Source organism: Pseudochaenichthys georgianus, chromosome 16 (genome assembly GCF_902827115.2).
Source record: "Pseudochaenichthys georgianus chromosome 16, fPseGeo1.2, whole genome shotgun sequence".
In the NCBI taxonomy this organism is placed as follows: Eukaryota; Metazoa; Chordata; class Actinopteri; order Perciformes; family Channichthyidae; genus Pseudochaenichthys; species Pseudochaenichthys georgianus.
The window spans coordinates 41,057,954-41,080,231 of NC_047518.2; the positions used below are offsets into that span (position 1 = coordinate 41,057,954).

Sequence of the window (22,278 nt, forward strand, 5' to 3'; positions counted from 1 at the left end):
AATACAAAAACTATGAAATAAGAAATGAATACAAAATAAAAATGAGCCTATATAGCTACATTGGGTCATATAAACTATGAAGTAAGAAATGAATGAAAATGAACATAATACATATTGGGTCATACATATTACATATATTTGCATGGATGTATGGAAACAGTGTGTATTTATGTCCAGTAACATTGTTGTGCAGCCTGATGGCTACAGGCACAAAGGATTTAACTGGCCAGTAGGTAAGGACTTTCCACTGCATAATAGCTGCAGCGGTGTATATATTTTAGCTGAATACACGTTTTTTAACCCTAATTGATGCAGTTAGTCACTTCTTTAATGTTTGTTCTTTCTGATGTAAAGTCAAGGTTGTAACTGTTTGCAGTAAAGTCGTGCTGCGCTGAACTGTTCCTTTGAATCTTTTGAGTTTTGATATAGTCATTCAAATTTGAAGGAGGGTGAGCAAGCATCTTGAGGAACATTCATCATTAACTCCTCCAAAAAATATAGTTTATTGAATAATAAATGAATATGTGAATCATAAAAGTGATTGACAGCTGATAAGAATGATATGATTGTTAATATTATCATATTCAGACAAACATCGAAGAGACAGTTAATTAATGTACGTATTGCAGCAGTCTGCATAGATTTGGTAACCCTGCTGGTCTTTTATTTGTTATTGTTCATTTAAAATTCATTAAATGATGTCTGCCACCTTATATATTTATATTTAAATGATGTGCCACAATAATGTATCCTGATGCAGAGATGGGGACTCGAGTCTGCGACTCGGACTCGAGTCGCACTTAAGTCGCACACACAGAGACTTCAGACTTGACTTGGACTCGTGACCAAAAGACTTCAGACTCGACTTGGACTCGTGTGTTGGGACTCGTGAACAATCATTGTGTTTTCTATTTTTGGCGTATTAAAGGTGGGGTCCATCTAGTGCTGCGAAGGGAATCTTCACATTTAAAGAGGCTTTCCCTTTCCTGTAGTGTGTTGTATAGTTTTAGTGCATGTCAATGGTCTGCAAAGGCTAAAATCCCTGTGTTCCCTCCCACACACTCCCCTCCCTGCCTCAAACTTCTCCATTGTACTATTGGCTAGCGCTCCAACACATTGTACGTGATAGGCTAAGGGGCGGGACATCTCTAAGTGGTTGACCAATCACAACAGAGCCGGCCAGCTAACCAATTAGAGCAGACTGGGCTCTGGTTTCAGACAGAGGGTGAAAAGAGGTGCTGCAGCACAGGCAGTATGAGAAAAATATCAAATGGCACCAATCAGGCTTCGGCTGGCATTGCGGATTTCGCTAACCTTCCGCCAACTTTTACCAAGTTGTTCTGCAGAATGGGTGCTAGTCTTTGAAGATGACTGCTCCTTTTTACTGCAAGTCCTTTCTTTAGCGCAGTTATCTCATCCTTAAATGAAGCGGACTGACAAAACTGAATTATGGCAGCTTCCGCTTCCTCCAAGTTTCCAACAGTGAGGGGTCCTTTTTCATGTTTTGCTCTCTTTTCCTTCAAATTCATTTTTGCCCTCGCCATCAGAGCGGATTTTATGCGTAGCATCCAGGCCACAGCTTTTTTCAGGCGATGCCAGTGGGAATAGTAAGTGAGCAACTTGTTCACCGCACCAGAGCTTTCTTCCATCGGGGTGACACTTACTGCAAACATTTTCACTCATGGTCGCTGGCTGTTAGAGTCAAATCTGGAGATTGAGGCCACTGATGCTCAGGGAGCAATGGCGCCAGCAGGGGGGGGCCATGGCCACCCTGATATATTTGTTGGCCCCCCCACTGGCCCCCCCACCACACACACCGCCTCGCCAGTCACGTATGCGTAGTAGTTTATCTGATATTTAGCAACAAATACACAGCCAGCGAGTCGCTTGATTTGAGCTTCCAACGATCATACTGCAGCCCCTCCCTCTCCCGCTGCTACCATGGTAACACTCTGATACTCGGCGCACCCAGCGCCATATAGATAGAAGAGTTACGACACCGGAAGTCCAAAAACGGTTATCGTCACGTGGTTCATGTAGACGAGGATCGTTCCCCGGAAGTTCATGGCGGGCAATGTGAATGCATTGATAACAGGAGATAGAACTACGATTTTTGTTAATTATTAGTGAATAAAGGTTTTGATTTGCAATATTTATACAACAAATCGATATGTGTATGTATTTACATCAATATGTTTTAAAAAATAAAATCGAATTTGCTAATATTAAGTGATAATATTAGGATTAGTGTGAACAACTAGTTTACATGTTACTAACAGTGCCTTGTTAAAGAGCCTGTTGCTGTTTATTTATAGCTTTGAATTCTTTCAAACCAATATTATCTTCTTAAACTTGTATGGTAGTCAGGAGCATCACTTTCTAATGTTTATTGATACATTTAGAGGGAGGGGATCTAAAGTAATGCTTTAAAATTCAGATTGGATTCATTTCTACCATTTTCTTAAATTCATGGTAGTTTCAGTAATCCCATGGTAACTGAGGACACAAGTTATCTAAATGACTAATGTCATCTTTATGGCTTTCAGAAAGGACAGGAGACCGACAGGTGACTATCAAAGGACTAGCAGCAGCAGCAGGACTAGCAGCATATGATGATAATGATGATGTTAAATGTGTTGTTTTAGGAACATCCATTGCAAATTCAATCAGGAGAGACGTGATGTATGAGTACATGTTTATTTATCGGGACACATGATATGCGGGAATAGTGATTGACGTATTACAACAAGTAACTGTAATGATGTTTTGGCGACTAGGCCCCGGGTTTGCAGGATGATCATTCAGGAGGGAAAGAATCGCTCTGATGAACCCCCCGGGGTCTAGACACTGGTGGTGGTGATAGTAGTTCAGTCCGATCTGAAGGGAGAAGGTTTAGCTTGGCCCTGTATTTAGGAGACAGGAGGCGAAGGGGTGGAGGAGGGTTTGCGTTGACACCTGAAATGACAACTGACAGGAAGGGGAGAGCAGATTTAAAGAGGTTAGCAGGTGCGATGATTGGCTAGCCGGGGCGTAATGCCCCTGATCACTTATTGAAATAACGTGTGACACCCGATGCTGTTGTCTTCCTGATTGAACTTACACTGAGCTACATTTCAATCAGGAGAGACGTGATGTATGAGTACATGTTTATTTATCGGGACACATGATATGCGGGAATAGTGATTGACGTATTACAACAAGTAACTGTAATGATGTTTTGGCGACTAGGCCCCGGGTTTGCAGGATGATCATTCAGGAGGGAAAGAATCGCTCTGATGAACCCCCAAAAGAAGTGAAGTATGAAGTACGGAGCTGTGAGCAATCCTTACCTTGCGGCTGGCTGCGGAGATCTATGGATGAAAAGGAGATTAACATGGGGACATGATGAGCGCCGGAATCGCTTCCGGGCTGCGGGGTTAGTCATGTGCGGGACCACTGCCCGAAACCTGCACGCAGGTTTACCATGACGCAGACCCACTGGTCGCAACCTGCGCCCGCAGGGTTAAACCTAAGCGCGGACCCACTGGCCGCAACCTGCGCCCGCAGGGTTAAACCTAAGCGCGGACCTGTGTCCGCAACCTGCGCGCAGGGTTAAACCTAAGCGCGGACCTGTGTCCGCAACCTGCGCCCGCAGGGTTAAACCTAAGCGCGGACCTGTGTCCGCAACCTGCGCCCGCAGGGTTAAACCTAAGCGCGGACCTGTGTCCGCAACCTGCGCCCGCAGGGTTAAACCTAACCGCGGACCTGAGTCGGCAACTTGACTCGGACCCACGTTCGCGACCTGCACTTGCGGGATTAGCATACGCAGATCCGGAGTCATAGCCTGACAGATCCGGAACCGTAGACACGTATACATGCTGACATGTTACCACCACCAGTTATAGGTATATTTACCATCTTTTAGTGTTTGAGGGACCTTTGGATAGCCAGCACGGCACTGATGTCCGGGCGGATGTAGGATGTGAAGGCAGAGGAGGACCATCGTCCGAGTTGTTGCAGGGATGAGGATGAGACGCCTTGATTAGCAGCGGAGGTAGCTGCGCCTATCCTGAACGAATGCCCCGAGAATAATTGGGGCGATAAGCCGGATCTAATGAGAACTTGCTTAAGGTAATGATTGAACTGGTGTTGAGTTAAGGGAAAATCCCCTGAAATAAGAAATAGTGGTGAGAGAGGATTAATGGAAGGTCTAAGACGCAGGAATTTGATCATGGATCCATAAGGGCAGAACGGGGAATCGTTGCGAGCTGCGATGACGGAGCAAGCGCCTCCGCATTTTGAGTGTTTAATGTTTAAACTAAAATGGCTAGCGTGGAAGGATAGGTCGTTAAGGCAGACGTCTTGATTGGGATTGAATGATCGTGAAGCTGTGGTAAATTCGCCTGGTCTAAGAAAAGCATAAAATGCCAGCAGAAATACGGCGTCGAGTAGGGCGTCGATGTAGGGAGAAAATAATCCTTCTCTAAGTTTGGAGAGCATAAGGCGCAGAGTGGAGAGTGTAATGGGTCGTCTATGGTCTAACGCTGGGGGAAACGTTTTTAGAAGACCTCTAAGTATGAGTTTAACGGATAGGTTAGCAAGCAAGCTGGGGAAGCTGGGATCGAAGCAGCGAACGTTAAATTGTACTCCTGCTAAGAGGCCCCGGATGTATTGGGGTTTGAGGTGGCGATCAGTGGCGCAGTAGCACATGAAGGCGCACACGGTGGGGATGAGAACGGGTCTAAGTGAGATGCCTACGGAAACACAAAAGAACGCAAACGTTCTCCATGCAAAGTCGTACGTTCTGAGGGTGGAAGTGGCTAAGCCTTTCCTCATAAAATATCTGGCCGACTCTAGGTGCCTAGCTAAGGGGCTCTTGTTTAATGTAGAGAGAGGAGATGCAGAGGAGGAATCCCAACGGGTTGCGGGCTGGCTTCCGGGCAGAGGTTCCGGAAGGTCTGAAATTGAAAGCGAGAGAGGGAATCAGCCACTATATTGAGGTGGCCGGGGACGTGACGAGCTGAGATGAAGAAGTTGTGAGTGAGGGAGGACCACGTGATGCTTCTCATGAACGGCATGATGTCACTACAAGAGGAGCGACCTTTATTGATGATCCAGACCACTGACTGGTTGTCGCAGAGGACCGAGATGCGTTTCCGTAGCCAGAGGTGGCCCCACACGTGGCAGGCAACAGCAATCGGATAGATCTCGTGCAGGGCGGAGGATGAGGCATGATTGGGAAATGAGGGAGGCCACGGGCCCGCGAACCACTCTCCCTGAAAGAAACCCCCAAAACCCACGGATGGGGCAGCGTCCGTGAAAAACCTCATGGAATCAGAGGAGTACACGAGGTCGTCGTAAAAGAAGGTGATGCCATTCCAGTGGGCGAGCAGGAGAGACCAGAAGCATAGGTCTGAGCGGCAGCCTTCGTCTAGAAACACGCGGTCGTGGAGGTTTGTTACAGCCGACGCTGCGTCCAGGAGGCGGGAGATGAATGAGCGCCCCTGGGGGATGACGCGCATGGCAAAGTTGAGGTGCCCGAGGAGGGAGAGCAGCTGCTGTTTGGTGATGACTTGTTGCTCGCAATAGGATTTAGTGATGTCGCGTATGCGCTGCAGTTTGGCGATGGGGAGAGATGCTTTCATGTCTATAGTGTCGAGTGTGATGCCTAAAAACTCCAAGCTAGTGTCGGGTCCTATGGTTTTCTCTCCGGACAGGGGGACGCCTAGCTCCTGAAAGCAGCATTTGAGTTTCGCCAGGGAAGCGCCTGAGTTATCCCGAGGGGGATCTATGAGGAGAAAATCGTCCAGCAAGTGGAGAACGGAGGGAATCCTGACATTATTCAGCAGAATCCAGCAGAGAGCTTCGGAAAAGGAATTAAAAATACAGGGGCTACTTCTGCACCCGAAAGTCAAGCGAACTGCAAAGTAGAATTTAGCTTCCCACTTAATACCGAACATGTTCCACTGGGATGGATGGATGGGAATGATCTTGAATGCGTCAGTAATATCTGCCTTGGAGAGCCAGGCTCCTTGCCCCGCAAACTTAATTAGTTTGATTGCGTTATCGACTGAGGCATAATGAAGGGAGAATGGCTCTGGAGGAATAAGGCTGTTAATACTGCAAAACGGGCCGGAGCGGGGTGCGGACAGATCGAAAATCAGCCTTTTTTTCTCAGAGTATTTACTCGTGGCTATTCCTATTGGGCTTGTCCGGAACACTGAGAACGGGGGTGAGTGAAACGGACCGATAAGGTATCCTTTGTTGAGTTCTTTCTCGATAAGCTGGGAGACTATGGTGGGTTCTTTAAATGCTGATTGCAGATTTTTTGAAACAAGGGACACGGAGGGAGGAGAAATAACCCCGACCCTGAACCCTTGAGAGAGCCCTGACAGAAGATATTCTACGAACACGGGATCTGGGTGAGTAGAAAGCGCTGCTGCTAAATGTGGGATGTTGATGGGGGTGGAAAGGTGATGTTTCAGGAGTTTTTCCCCCACGTGGTTTCTGCTGCGGGAACTTCACGTGCCCGCGCCTGGGGCAAACTGACTTCGGGTGAGCCTCCCTGCAGGTACTATTCTGCACCTGGTTTTTTTGTTTATTATTCCCCGACTGTGACGCAGGAAAAGCTCTGAACCCGGAGAAAGGCACTGATGGGCAGAAGGGGGAGGTGTGGCCCTGCGTCCCGCAGCTGATGCACGAAACAACTTGTTGCCCGCCAGTCGCCATCACGAGCAGCTCGGTGTCCAGCACGGACCAGTCCAGGCGAACGTTGCAGTGGGCTAAGTGAAGCGCTGCTTTGCTAGAAAAGCTCTTGTGATAGGAGTAGAACGTGGATTTCCCGAATTTGAGATAAAGATCGCCGATGAGGCCCAGATAAGCGTCTAACTCAACTCTTCTTTCCGGGTAAACGGAACACAGGACATCGCGGAAGATGCCGAAAGCAACCAGAAATTGTCCTATGTTGAGGTCTCTGAGGAGCCGAGGATCTGCGGACTTAAAAACGGCAGTGATGCTTCCTCCCGTGGCGATTGACTTGTCGCACTCCGGGGAAGGCAAGATGAGGGTGACTAAATTTATGTCTTTCCCTTCGAGGATTTTCGCTCTCAGCCGAGAGGAAATGTGAGCGCTCTGGGGAATATGAGGCCTACCTGAGTGAGGCGCTGGGAGTGCTGAAGCCAGGGAGTGAGGGGGAGCTATGATTTGTGGAGGGAAACCCCCGAGACCTGGCATAAATCCTGTTGGCAGCGAAGCGGGGACCGAGGCCCAGTTCGCAGAAGAGGTTGAAGCTCCGATGGGGCCTTTATCCATGGCCTGCAGGCGAGCGTCAATTAGCAGCATAGAGCTAGCCAACGATTGCAGGGAGTTTGCTATGCTATCCGTTAGTGGCTGATTACCGGGGCTCCCGGGCTGGGCGACGCTTGGGTGAGCCTGTGGAAAGGTGGACCTTTTAGATGGACCGGCTCTAGAGGGACTTGACTTTTTTTTCCTTTTCCCCCCGCGGCTCCGCCCGCGTCCTCGCTCCGGCCTCTCGGGGGTGATAGCTGGAGAGTTGGCTGGAGCTGCTGGGGCTGCTGCCCTGGGCTGATGGACCGCGCCGGAGACTTGGTCCGAGAGCTCCCTGAGCTGGGAGAGAGGGAGATCTGAGGCTGCAGAGATACCCTGCTGCCGTAAATGGGTGATTATGAAGTTTGCTTCTGCTGATTGTGAGCTGTCACGGGAAGCCAGGCGGGCGCTCATGCGCCGGAGGCTTGAGGAGTTCGAAGCTGCATCCGGAGGTACATCGGAGCCAGGATCGAGATCCTTCGAAAACGGTTCGTTCTCGGAAGAGTCTGTGTTAGACATTGTGGTTTGTTTTTCTTTCTTTTCTGAGTGTTTACGGAGGAGTATTCGTTTACTACCTTTTGCGTTGACACCTGAAATGACAACTGACAGGAAGGGGAGAGCAGATTTAAAGAGGTTAGCAGGTGCGATGATTGGCTAGCCGGGGCGTAATGCCCCTGATCACTTATTGAAATAACGTGTGACACCCGATGCTGTTGTCTTCCTGATTGAACTTACACTGAGCTACATTACATGGGATTCAATAAACATTGAATAGCATATCATGCAGTTTGTCGGTGCCTTTTCCTCCGTGTTGTTCTGGTTTGCTGTGCTGCCTCCTAGTAGCCACCATGGTTTGCTGTGCTGCCTGGGGATGCTCTAATCGCTCAGAGAAAGGAGTACGAATGTACGGCTTCCCCACTGACACAGAGCGGAGGAAAAAATGGCTGGCTCAAGTCAGCAGGAGCAATTTCACGACCAACAGCAACACAATATGTGATGTAATTATATACAAACACTGCATTTGCACTTTTTCATAAAACGAAAACCACACCATTGGGAAAGCTTAATGTTTTGTTTAATACAAAAAAACAGGGAAAGGCTTGAAAAACACAGAGTTGAGACTCAGGGTGCAGGGTGAGGGTCTCAGTGCAGGTATTCAGGCTCCATTGAACCCCCCTCTGGTTCTTGTGCTGAAAGAGGGAGTAACAGACAGGAGAAAGGGTTATACACACACAGCACACCTATTGGATGGGAAATGCCTTGGGGAGATAAGGTGTTTACTTATATAAAACAGTAGTATTAAACTTACCTTGTGTTTTCACTCTCACTTAAGTCCCTCTCCCTTTGCCATCAATCCAGAATCAGATGAGCTGCAACATTATACAGACAGGTAATAATCAACAGAATCACAAGGACACAATATGGCTCTGCTAAAAACACTCACTCTTACACGCACCAAAGTTATATTTATCTAATATTTAACTCCCTCCACCCCCGCATACAATCCCGTTTAGAAGCCCCTCTTCTCTAATTCAACATGTTGGACGAAATGACATTAAGAGAACGGAATTTACAATTAAAAGGCTGTTCAACGTGTTTTGCTAACTTGCTTCGGTATGCTAGCTTAATCTGTTATCTGTAAACGTTCCCTAAATCTACTAATTTAGGGATAATCCACTGACATCCTTTAATACACATGTTAATTTGAATCAGATGTACTGATAATATCCGCAATATAAATCTTTAAACTTCTTCTTACCTTTAAAAGTCCGTCACGAACGGTGTATTATGCTGCAACTCCACAGCTCTGCCAGCCTTGGCGCTAACTTCCGGGGAACGATTGAGAGGCTCCACGATCCGCCATTGCTGTAAAAAAGTGGTCCATTGGAGTGAACGGAGATGTCGTAACTCTTCTATTAAATAGCTCTGGCTAATACTATAGCGGGCTGCAGGCGAACCAAGTCCGCGTTTCGCTGCATTCCTTGATCTCCAGTTATAACGCCGTACTCCGCCGCTGGCCGAAGCTAACGGAGCTGCAAAGGGCTAGCTACGGCTCCGGTTAGCTTCGGCGGCGGACTCCGGCGGCCACCACTGGGATAATTGGGTCCCCTTTTAACATTTGCTCCCATTTAGCATTATGGGCGTCATAGCCATAGACTATAAAAGTCTTACCCAAGGCTGAATCATAAACTAAACTGTATATATATATATACACATGTATAGAGGGTTACGTCCTTAGCTGGCTAATAAGCTACATAACAAGCTAAGCTAACAAGCAGAGATGGAGTACTCGAGTCCTGGACTCGGACTCGAGTCGGACTTGAGTGCCGATTTTCGGGACTCGACTCGGACTCGCGCACTGATTGACGCGACTCGGACTTGGACTCGTGAATTCTCGCACAGGATGACTTGGACTCGGACTCGGACTCGTGAATTCCCCCCCCCCACGATGACTCGGACTCGACTCGTACATTGACGCTCCGACTTGGACTCGGACTCGAGCACATTTTCTCTGGAGTCTGATGTCCTCTATCCTGTATGGCGAGTTCACGTACTGGGCCCCGCTGTTCCAGTCTAGAGATGTCTACAGACACACCCCGCATCGTGCTGTATGCTTTCACACATTCTGCTTCCACATTGGAAAAGAGCAAAATGCTCGTTATGTGGAAACAATATAGAAGAGAAGGCTCCGTAACACATTACTCTAAGGGTCGAGTTCAGACATATAGGCTGTCTTGAACACTATCATCAGAGTAACGTGATCTAATCAATAAATAAAGATTCAGCCATAACACGAAAGCACATACTTAACATGCAGAATGACGTCATTTTGCATGCTAAGTAGCCATGTGCTTTCTGGGGCTAAATCTTTATCAGTAAACTGATTTAACCCGTAAAAGTTCCTTCAAAATAAGAGTCCCAATCTTATTACTATCAAAATAAAAGTGCAAAACGAAAACTTTACCATAGGAAAATATTGGCATACAAATATAATCACTTCTCTAAAAGGTAACTCATTTTAAATATAGTTTATTTATATATAATAATAATATGAATATTAGAAATAAGCTTTATATTTGTATAGCACCTATTACAAGAATTGTAGCCAAAGTCGCTTCACAGCAGTTCAATAGACAGGATAACAGCAATGTAGAGGAGCAGCTACATTTCAAAACATATATCCACGAAGATTAATACATGAAGACTTGTGACTCGGACTTGACTTGGACTCTTCTTAAGTGACTCGGAATTGGACTCGGACTCGAACACAGGTAATGATGACTCGGACTCGGACTCGACTTGGACACTCCTTGGGTGACTCGGACTTGGACTCGGACTCGACTACGACTCTCCCTTGGTGACTCGGACTTGGACTCGGACTCGAAGAGTGGTGACTCGAGGGTGACTTGGACTCGTGAATTGGTGACTTGACTACAACACTGCTAACAAGCACACAAACACCTGCTAACGGGGTTAACATGTATAATATTATCATTTTACTCACCGAAAAAAACTGTGAGTAGACTTCTTGGAAGTTCTGTTAGTACATTCAAGCGCACAGCACGACATCTTAATTGTCTGGTATATCACCACGAACACGGCTAAAGCTAAAGGGTCAAGTACTATGACTAACTAACGTTGTAGCCTCTATGGTTGTAGCCTAGCAGAGTGGGCAAGTTGCTGTTAGCTGACAGTGAGGCATGTACGTGTCCATCAACGTGACCACGCCCTAATTAATGCAACAACTTTAAGACCTAATATAAATAAAAGGGTCCTGTTAGAAAACAATTCACTCACAGATCCATAATCATGAAGGTGGAATCTAACTATATCGATAATAAAAGAGCCAGGGATAGAAACATGTTTTTTTCTGCTGTAAAGTTGGGCATTTTAACATGGGGGTCTATGGAAATTGCTCCTTTCTGCAGCCATCGCCTATCGGCCACTATATGAACTGCAGTGTGTGGCACTTCCGTATTGGCTTCCCGGCTGTTCCCCAGAGTTTGCCGCTTGGGTAAAACCAAATGCTTCTAAAAGCATTGTCTAACACTACTGTACAATTTTCCTGATATGTGCTTTTTCTCTGCATACTCTTAATGAGGGTTATTATTCCCAAGCGCTTCACGGCCACAGAGCTGATTTGGTAGACTATGTTGAGACTCCTCCTCTTCACACAAAGTCACACATGAACTTCCATATTCTGAGAACCGTTATACTTTCTCCAGCTCAAGGACATGCGTCTAATAACAATATGAGACATCCTTGTGAAAGCAGATTTCTGAGGCGTTCCGCCGCTCAGTGATGTACCTGAACGCGTTCAATGAACGATCGTTCATGAACGCGTTCATATTTTGGGTGAACGTGAACTGAACGTACTGTATTTCCGCTCGATGAACGTAATTGAGAACGCGTTCATTCTCAGCACTTTATAACGGCGTTCAAAAGTGCGTTCATTCTCAGCACTGTATTATAACGGCGTTCAAAAGTGTGCCAGATTTCATATGCCTTTCAGCCGAAAACCCAGTTAAAACACACCGTAAACAGGCTTCAAAATAATGCGGAAAACCACCCAATCTGGCAACAGCAAGCTGCCTGTGACGCGTACGCGCCTGTCACCCCTGGCTGTCGCACTAAAATATAAATATACTAAATATATCAGACTCCTCACAACAAACAATGTGGAACCGCGGAACCGGCGAGCATTGAATGAATTAATTAATTAATTAGTATGGACGAAGCCGAGAGCAGCTGCAGCAGCACTCGCTCAGAGTGAGACTCTACGGCAGGGGTGGGGAACCTCCGGCCTCCGGCCGTATACGGCCCGCGAGACAATTTGGTACGGCCCTCGAGGTAATTTATAAACACACGCAAAAAATAAAAAATGAAAGAAATCTAGACCGCAAAAAAATTAAACAAGCGGGTGCCTGTTTTTCCTGGCCAAGGTCAGGGTCCTTGAACACAACACAAGCCTAACGTGTCATCACGTGGTATATGTCTCGACTGACAGGGGTGCAGTTCTGACGGAGAGCACCAGAACGCCACTCCAGCACTTCAGAAATTGCAGTACCGATAAGTCCATACACATGCCACAGTTTCTGCGTGTCTGTGTCTTTAGTTGTAAGCCCAGTGGCGATCTGCTCATCTGTCACACTGATCAGACAGTCAATAACTGTGTTGTTATCATTAGCATCTGGTTAGCTAGCTATGCTAACGAATATAAGAAGCTTTGTCTACAACCAGTGAGGTAAAGGCACATCTTTATATGATCATTATAGTTCTAAAAAAAATAAGAGAATAAAGTAAACAGGTATAAAATACTATATGACAGTTATTAATAAAGAAGAATACAGTTTGAAAGGGGAGTGATTTGTCAAATATCCATAAATTAAAAGAAAATCTGCTTACAGTTGTGTTTGGGTGTTGAGAGATGTGTCCATAGATCTCCTAATGTTGCTCTCAAAGTGCAACAAATCTTCCCAGGGGAGCATGCCCCCCGGACCCCCCTAGAGGAGGTTAGGTCCCCCCCACTTAAACCATGTTCACATGGATAGGAAACTAAATACATTTGCACACATCTTGTGTCCATATCTTTCTGTTTTGGTGGTCACGCCACACCCTGCACGTGCATGCATACGCGAGTCATGGTGAGATATCTGGATGAAGAGGTTGCTTTTTCTTTGCACAGAATGAAATGAATGGGCTGTGATTTTAGTTTTTTTAAGCAGAGGTCAATAACTTGTACGGCCCTCTGAGGATATTGTAAAAATTGAAATGGCCCATTAACATCGTACAGGAGACAAATAATAGCTCACAGCAACGTATTGAAAAAAGAACTATGAACTATAAATTAGTTCATTTTTGAAACCATGAACTTTAGTTCAACATTTTGAATTATGAACTATGAACTGAACTAGTTCATTTTAAAATGTGTGAACTGTGAACTGAACTAGTTCATGTAGAAAGTGAACTTTCCCAACACTGCCGCCGCTACACAAAACTCTGTCTGCTCGCCCTATCTTGTATAAGCTTTGCTATTCTGTGACTATTGCGCACACTCCTGCAAACTATCCTATACTCTGTGAGACCTGTGCCTTCGAGGCAGTTTATTGATTGATCATTCTAATTGTATATCTCCACAGTATTGACTAGGTCTAAGATTTCCATAACAGTGGGGGTCTGCCCCCAAAAAACTGTTTTAATTACTGAGAAAGTCAAATAAAACGTACAACTACACTGCCCAGCCAAAAAAAAGTAACCACTTTGATTTAAGATAAGATGGACCTTTATTAATCCCCGTGGGGAAATTCAGCAGTTCAAACAGCAACAGGGTAAGAATGAAAAACAGGACAGCACAGATTCACACAGATTAATAAAATCAAAGATTCAAATACAAAAACTATGAAATAAGAAATGAATACAAAATAAAAATGAGCCTATATAGCTACATTGGGTCATATAAACTATGAAGTAAGAAATGAATGAAAATGAACATAATACATATTGGGTCATACATATTACATATATTTGCATGGATGTATGGAAACAGTGTGTATTTATGTCCAGTAACATTGTTGTGCAGCCTGATGGCTACAGGCACAAAGGATTTAACTGGCCAGTAGGTAAGGACTTTCCACTGCATAATAGCTGCAGCGGTGTATATATTTTAGCTGAATACACGTTTTTTAACCCTAATTGATGCAGTTAGTCACTTCTTTAATGTTTGTTCTTTCTGATGTAAAGTCAAGGTTGTAACTGTTTGCAGTAAAGTCGTGCTGCGCTGAACTGTTCCTTTGAATCTTTTGAGTTTTGATATAGTCATTCAAATTTGAAGGAGGGTGAGCAAGCATCTTGAGGAACATTCATCATTAACTCCTCCAAAAAATATAGTTTATTGAATAATAAATGAATATGTGAATCATAAAAGTGATTGACAGCTGATAAGAATGATATGATTGTTAATATTATCATATTCAGACAAACATCGAAGAGACAGTTAATTAATGTACGTATTGCAGCAGTCTGCATAGATTTGGTAACCCTGCTGGTCTTTTATTTGTTATTGTTCATTTAAAATTCATTAAATGATGTCTGCCACCTTATATATTTATATTTAAATGATGTGCCACAATAATGTATCCTGATGCAGAGATGGGGACTCGAGTCTGCGACTCGGACTCGAGTCGCACTTAAGTCGCACACACAGAGACTTCAGACTTGACTTGGACTCGTGACCAAAAGACTTCAGACTCGACTTGGACTCGTGTGTTGGGACTCGTGAACAATCATTGTGTTTTCTATTTTTGGCGTATTAAAGGTGGGGTAGGTACATTTGAGAGAAACCGGCTCGAGATCGCTAGAATTTGAAAATACACAACCGGAGATAATCTGCTCGAGGCTGCTACTTCCTTATAGAGCCCGCCTCCTCCAACACACACGAACGTGCACATGACCAATGAGGGCACGAGATCAGTTTGTGCCCAGATGGAAGGCTGACAGGCAGGTAGGCCATCCAGTTACTTTAGCCGGGCTCATTACGCAGACGTGCGCGCCTCTGTTATTACCTCGTAGTAACACAATGGCGACCGGCGGCACACCTGCGGCTGTACCGCTTGTAATTAGGTTCAACTACAAAAACTTCGAACAAAACGCCGGCGGCACCAACAAAAGGAGCGCACACTGCAAAGTCTGCAATATCAAAATCAAGGATGCTGGCGCAACAACGTCGAATTTCATCAGGCACTTGAAAAGTCACCCGGAGAGGTCAGTCACATTAACGCATGGACGGTTAGCAAACATGTTTAGCTCAGCATCAGCTGTGTAATGCTAACTTAGCTTGCTGCTAGCTTTGTAACTGAATATTTGAAAATATTAGTGAATTGCTTGTCACGCTTGTTTGAGTTGAGTGGCGTTGACATCCAACTCTTGACATGACATAAAAAAGGTCGGTAACGTTAATCATTACCCGCTGCCACCATCTACTGGCTAACGTTAAACGTAGAAAAATACATAGTTACATACATAAATACATCTGTGGGTTTATAGGCAGGTTACAGGTTTATTGTTGACCACGTAACGTTAATGTTACAGGTTTATCAGGTTACCATGACACTGGGTTTGAGTGAGAGGATAGAGGATTATGTTTATTAATAGTAGACTTAAAAGATGTCATTAGAGACCCAGTGTAATTAAACAATACGGTTGATACAAAGATGTATTTGACGTATTTCTGATTCTGAAGTGTTTTGCTTATAAGTTGTTTGTATTTAGCTAAAGTGTGATGTTTGTCCTCATATTGCATTGCAATAGCCGGTTTAAAGTGATCATATAACAAACAACTAATCAGTACTGATACTGTATGCTAATAGATATAGGAGTGATAATAACACAGTAAATGCTTTGAATTTCTTAGATATAGCTGTGCAGTATTCTTAACATACTGGATAGCAGCAGACAATTGGCTTATTACAACCAGAAGAGACATGATGAGACTTTTATTTTTTTAGAGACTTGAGACTTGACTTGGACTCGTGACCAAAGACTTGAGACTTGATCAAGTCTCACCCCACAAAGACTTGAGACTTGATATCTACCACAAAGACTTGAGACTTGACTTGGACTCGTGACCAAAGACTTGAGACTTGACTTGGACTTGCAAAAAAAGACTTGTGAACATCTCTGTCCTGATGTTATTGAGTTAAAATATTAATATTGTGGCTTTCCAAGTTAACATTGATTGATATGACTGCGATTAAATCAGCATATACTTCTGCCGGGGGATGCCACCCCTCAACATCTCCTGCCACCCCATGAATATTTGTCTAGATCCGCCCCTGATTGGAATGCATTAGTTTAGAATCAGGTGTGAAATTCAATAATGTTGGTTGCCTAGCAACTGTATAGGCAACTTGGAATGCGATTATTTGAATGACTTAATAGTCAAAAGTCAAGTGCTGTCACACGGAATGTGAGGTCACTATCTAATGATGTCATTCGCCTTGATCTGTGTTCCGAACCAAATTGCTAAGACTTCAGTCCATCAGTTTGTGGAGACAAAACACAGAGACACAACACAGAGACACAACACAGAGACACAACACAGAGACACAACACATAGACACAACACAGAGACACAACACAGAGACACAACACAGAGACACAGACGGTATTTTCCCAACACAACACGACAACACAGAACAAACTGAAATGGCTCATCCAATCTACAAAACCTGCATATTGAAGCAGCGGGAACAAACAATGATGCCCAAACAGGCAGAGGAGGACTATAGGTCTGAGACGGCTGCAAATGACGTGGATTTAAAGAGAAAAGACCGGCACTTATCATTGGCGCTTGACGCAGCCAAGGATAAGAGGTTCTTCCAGAATGCAAGGGTCAGGAAGTTCAATAGCGACCTCTTAAAAGAAAAAATAGAAAGGACAATGCAGTTATGGCTGCGTCTAATAGAGAGACAGAGAGGAAGGCTAACCAACAGAAAAGGGAGGAGGACGAAAAGAGGCGTCAGATATGTATTGATGCTCAGAGAAAAAGGAAGACAACATTCGTCAGAGACGCCGTGATAATGTGGCTCTGAAAAACGAGCTTGTTAAGCAGACCAAGGAGAAGAATCTGTTGATAGAAGAAGGAAGAAAGAGACCAACTCAGGGCCCTCGATGAACAGCATAAACAGAAGCTTAGAGAGGAGCATCGAAAAGAACAGAAGGCAAAGGACGAAAACATAAAACTTCGTAAAGAGGAAATCTGTAGAAAAAACTGCCTCAGACAAAGAGAAATTGAAAAAACTGAACATGAAGGAGAAGGAAACTAAACGTGTTCAGACTGACATAGAGGAACTGCTGCAGCAGAGAAAACAGGAGAAGTCAGAACAACTCAAGATGAGGCAGATTCCTAAGGATATAGTTAAAGACCAACTGGCAGCGGCTAAAAAAAGGAGGCTGCTCAGAGAATCCAGAGAGAGGAGTGAAGTTGTCCAAGGAAGTGGCCGAGGCAGATGCTAAAGTGAGAAAACAGCAGAAGGACCTGAAGGAGAAGAGGGCTGCGGCTCAGAAGAGCATTGCCACTCACAGAATGGAAACACATCGTGGAAAAGAAGAGAAGGAGAGAGAGGAAAAAGAGACAGCCTGGACTGGTATCATCAACTGAAACAGCTTGACAGGTTGTCTGAGGAGCAAAGTAATCGAGAAGTGTATTTAAAAAGACAAACCAACATTAAGCATCAAGAGGATTTATTATCCGATGCTGCTAAAAATAAAGCCCTTCGTCAACAGGAGATAAGAGAGGAATTACATGCTGCCAGAGAAATGGAGAAACAGATTGCCGGGGAGAGAACCAAATCCAGCAATACATGGAGCAGGAGCGCGCGCATCATCCAGCAGCTCAGAGATTACGGGAGGAGCCAGATTACAATTACTTCTGTCGAGAAACTGATGATGGTTGCCCAAACTCGGTAATCACCAGTTTAGCAAGGAGTGCTTAATGAAACGGAACGGGAACGGGAACAGGAACGCAGCAGCCTGCAGCAAGCCGCGGTGGATGTGAGGCCGCACGTCCTGCCAACACTTTCCCGAGCTGGTGATGCCCGCCATGGTTCAAAAGATGCAGGTGAACCGTTGCCCACGAAGGCAAATTCTACATGCCAGTGCACCGCTTCCTCGGAGGAGAAGAGAAAGCAGTACCTGGAAAAGGACAAGTTTCAGCTCAAAGAGAGCAGTACTGCTGATCTGCGGCCAACCCGCACCCCAACCATTAAAACACCGGGAGCACCTGCAGGAAGACACTCTGCCCTAACTGGGGTGGAGTCATCAAAGAACCGTGGGAAAGAAACAGGAGAGCGGTCGCCCAGATTGGACACTTCTAAAAGCCGGGACACCGCGCAGAAGAACAGTGAAATTAGCGTGCGGCGTACCCTCGTCACACCACCTCTGAAGAAGAACATTGAGACTAGAGTGCAGCGTACCCTCGTCACACCACCTCTGAAGAAGAACAGTGAGACTAGAGTGCAGCGTACCCTCGTCACACCACCTCTGAAGAAGAACAGTGAGACTAGAGTGCAGCGTACCCTCGTCACACCACCTCTGAAGAAGAACAGTGAGACTAGAGTGCAGCGTACCCTCGTCACACCACCTCTGAAGAAGAACAGTGAGACTAGCGTGCAGCGTACCCTCGTCACACCACCTCTGAAGAAGAACAGTGAGACTAGAGTGCAGCGTACCCTCGTCACACCACCTCTGAAGAAGAACAGTGAGACTAGTGCAGCTCACCACCTCTGAAGAAGAACAGTGAGACTAGAGTGCAGCGTACCCTCGTCACACCACCTCTGAAGAAGAACAGTGAGACTAGCGTGCAGCGTACCCTCGTCACACCACTCACAATAGCAAACCCTCCTGCAGTAAAGATCCGTTCCGCTCGGGTGGAGTCGCGGACCCACAGGATGGTGACAGGGGAACCATTGCTCAGATATTCCACTCCGCAAACTCAAATGATCAAGAGGAACCAGGAGAACTTCATGATGCTGAATTAAATGGCAATCTACATCCCCTCTACCCCTCTACCCCACTTTTCCCCCTCTACCTTTCATTTCATTTCAAACCTTTATTTATACAGATAAAATCCCATTGAGATCATTGATCTCTTTTCCAAGGGAGACCTGTTCACCTTTAATGTAATGTGTTCCCATTGTCCCCCCTAAATCCATGTAGTCTTCATGAATGGGTTTTCTCCAGGTTATCTGGGTTTTTCCAACAGTCTGAATGTTTCAGCGTTAAAAAAACACCCGGGGGGGGGGGGGTGCATGCTTACAGTAATTGCGCCGCATATGCGCTTCGGGTGAGGCCCCCTCCGCGATGTGAGGCATTCAGAAACAAGTAGATTTCTTTTATTTGCTTTCAGTGGTCTATTGTTTTTATTATATGGCTGTTATTTATTTTTTAATTATTACGTTTATTCTGGTTTGTTTTGTGTTTGTATCTTGTATTTTAAATGTATTTATATTATGTTGTGTGAGCTTATCTCTCTGTACAGCACTTTGGTCTGAAGGTTTTTAAAGTGCTATATAAATAAAGTTGGATTGGATTAATATTACAATTGTTAGTTTTGCTTTGTAGTTCTTACAAAATATTTCCACTGAAACTCCGTAACATTCCCACCTTCTCCGCCAGCTCCTTGAAATAGAAAATCGTCGCATAAACAGATGTGAAATATTATACACCAATGTCGTACAATTTCCGTACTTCAATCTCAATTACATTTTAAAAATAAAAATAAGGAAATTGGACGATCCTTCTTCATGGATAATCAACTTCAAAGTCCTCCTGATTACTCACAAAGCCCTCAACAATCAGCCCCCCCCCTACCTCACAGACCTGCTGCACCACCACACCCCTTCCCGCTGCCTCCGCTCATCAGGAGCCAACATCCTATCCATCCCCGCCCGCATCAAGCACCGGACCTGGGGGACAGAGCCTTCTCCGTCGCTGCCCCCTCCCTCTGGAACTCACTCCCACAACCCATCAGAGACTGACCTCACCACCTTCAAAGCACTCACCTCTTCAATCTGGCTTTTAATGTGTGATTGTTTTTGTATTATTTGAATTTAACTTTATGTATTTGTTGTTCTTTTCACTATATCTGTAAAGCGTCTTTGAGCACCTGGAAAAGCGCAAACAAAATAAATCTATTATTGTTATTATTATTAATTGCAGAGTGGAATATTTGATACGATCAAATAAGGTCATATGGATGCAAAAATAAGGCTGCATACTTTTTTCTTTCAGTATGTAGTGCAACTGCACTAGCATGCAGAATACACACAATTGGGAACAAACGTCTTATATCTTGAACTTTAACCCTCTTTCTCATTTATCCGTCGCAATTTTTGCACAATTTGAACAATATATTATAGGAGCCATATCTATACAAAACATGTAACACCGGGGACACACATTCATGTATAAAACACATTGAAAAGTGCATTTTGCATAATAGGTGACCGTTAAAATAAAAATATGTGAGCTTATGTTCGCCACAGGTGGAGAGCTCTGCTTCTCTCTCAGGGTTTCAGTCAATGTGACGTCTTCTCCGCGGCACCGAGGATGGAGGGTTGAATACTATGCACATTTTCATACTGCAATATGCGACCACATGCAGTAGGACTTCCTTTTATTTTTGGCAAGTTGCATTTGACTTACAGTACTGTGTATTGGGACAAACTACTCTTAAACGGATAAAGTGCAATAATTATTCCTCCTCTGGCATGTTTGGCCATCCAAAAAAGCTTTAGGTGCATTACTACAAGCCTGTTGACTGGAGTGGAGCTTATGAAAATAATGGGAGTCTGAAGGAAGGGGCAGATTTTTTTCGGTTGTGTATTTTCCAATTCTAGTGCACTCGAGCTGGTTTCTCCATTCTTACATACCCTACCTTTAAGCTCACACACACTATTGTATGGACATATACTGTATGTTCAGCTGTTCTCACAAATAATAAAATAATTTAGATTATGAGCTAAAAAAATTAACTAAACAGGGAATATGAAATAATGAAATTGAAGAACTCACCACATTTACAGAGGAACGGGTGTTTTTCTGTGCGTAGCCGTTCTCCCCATCGTCCAGAAACGCTCTTCATCAAAGCTCCACAGTTTCCGTCAGATGGAGTATAAACAGCTTTGCCTGTTTTCCAGTATCTGAATGAGGATAATGTCTGGTCCGACCACACCCAGATGTCCCTGAAGAGGCCAACCCACACTTGCTGGTCCCCGGCTACTTCCCATCATTCCTCACACTGGCCAGGTCTGTGAAGAATTGTCTGCAGTGGTCTCGAGCAGCAATCCATCCTAGCATTTGCAACGTGTACGTGCTGATCTCTACCTTGTTTTCCTCCTATGAAGAAAACCACAAGTTTATCGTTTTCTGTGTCTCTCTGTGTATTAGAAAGACTGGTGCTGATTGTTTTGATCCTTAAAGACGCCTTGTGTATACAGGCTTTTGGGGGTTTCCCTTCTACGTGTTGTATCGGTTTGTGTGCATGTAAATGGTCTGCAAAGGCTAAAACCCCTGCCTGAAACGCCTCCATTGGACTCCTTTGTTTACATCTGTAACATAGTGACATCACTATGTAACACTCATTCTCCTATTGGCTAGCGCTCCAACACATTGTACGTTATAGGCTAAGGGGCGGGACATCTCTAAGCAGTTGACCAATCACAACAGAGCCGGCCAGCTAACCAATCAGAGCAGACTGGGCTCTGGTTTCAGACAGAGGGTGAACAGAGAGTATGTATGAGAAAAATAAAGAGCTTTTTGAACATTAAAGCATGGAGACATGTCACAGTAGAGGCACACATTTTAAATTGTGTGTGTGTGTGTGTGTGTGTGTGTGTGTGTGTGTGTGTGTGTGTGTGTGTGTGTGTGTGTGTGTGTGTGTGTGTGTGTGTGTGTGTGTGTGTGTGTGTGTGCGTGTGTGTGTGTGTGTGTGTGGTGTGTGTGTGTGTGTGTTGTGTGTGTGTGTGTGTGTGTGTGTGTGTGTGTGTGTGTGTGTGTGTACTCCAGAATCAAGTGTCACTCACCATCAAAGCAAATTGAACGTTGTGTGGTGGTGCACTCTCTGACAAACAGTGTCCCGTTGTTGAAGACAAAAGTCTCTTCTTGGATGTCCCAAATGAAATAATCTCTTTCTCCCTTCTTGTAGACATCTTTTTCAGTTATGGACCAGTGCCACCTCTGCTCCCCTTTCCACACGGCATCATCGTACCTCAACAGATCTCAGCACTGTTTCTATATCTCCCAGGTCCTCTATGGTGGCCAGGTCGAGACAATCCTCTCTGCAGAAACTCTGAGCCTCACGCCAGGTTTTCTTTTCTTTGAATAAGACAAACTCAGGTTGGAGTACACATGAAGACAGAGAGCACAGCGCTGTGGGAGAGAAGTCGTGGAGATACATTTCAACTGAAAAATACA

At 44.9% G+C, this 22,278-nt stretch overlaps 1 protein-coding gene and 1 long non-coding RNA gene across 5 annotated transcripts; both read right to left on the bottom strand.

Annotated features, from left to right (window-relative positions):
- Nucleotides 1–2,456: 2,456 nt before the first annotated feature.
- On the bottom strand, nucleotides 2,457–6,023 carry LOC117460715 (uncharacterized). 4 transcript variants are annotated; one of them, XM_071206186.1, is made up of 3 exons: nucleotides 3,895–6,023; nucleotides 3,330–3,350; nucleotides 2,457–2,967 (listed from the first exon to the last, which is right to left on the bottom strand). In XM_071206186.1, exon 1 carries the CDS (start codon nucleotides 5,937–5,939, stop codon nucleotides 4,860–4,862), a length of 1,080 nt encoding a protein of 359 aa, XP_071062287.1. In that variant the 5' UTR covers nucleotides 5,940–6,023; the 3' UTR covers nucleotides 2,457–2,967; nucleotides 3,330–3,350; nucleotides 3,895–4,859. The 4 variants fall into 4 exon arrangements, with proteins under 4 accessions (XP_071062287.1, XP_071062285.1, XP_071062286.1 ...); XM_071206184.1 differs by having other exon boundaries at nucleotides 3,206–3,477; nucleotides 3,700–6,023; XM_071206185.1 differs by having other exon boundaries at nucleotides 2,457–3,350.
- A 2,340-nt stretch (nucleotides 6,024–8,363) lies between these two features.
- LOC139435519 (uncharacterized) lies at nucleotides 8,364–9,442 on the bottom strand. Its single transcript, XR_011644769.1, has 3 exons — nucleotides 9,065–9,442; nucleotides 8,615–8,675; nucleotides 8,364–8,495 (listed from the first exon to the last, which is right to left on the bottom strand). It is a non-coding gene; the product is annotated as an uncharacterized lncRNA (long non-coding RNA).
- Between the last annotated feature and the right edge of the window lie 12,836 nt (nucleotides 9,443–22,278).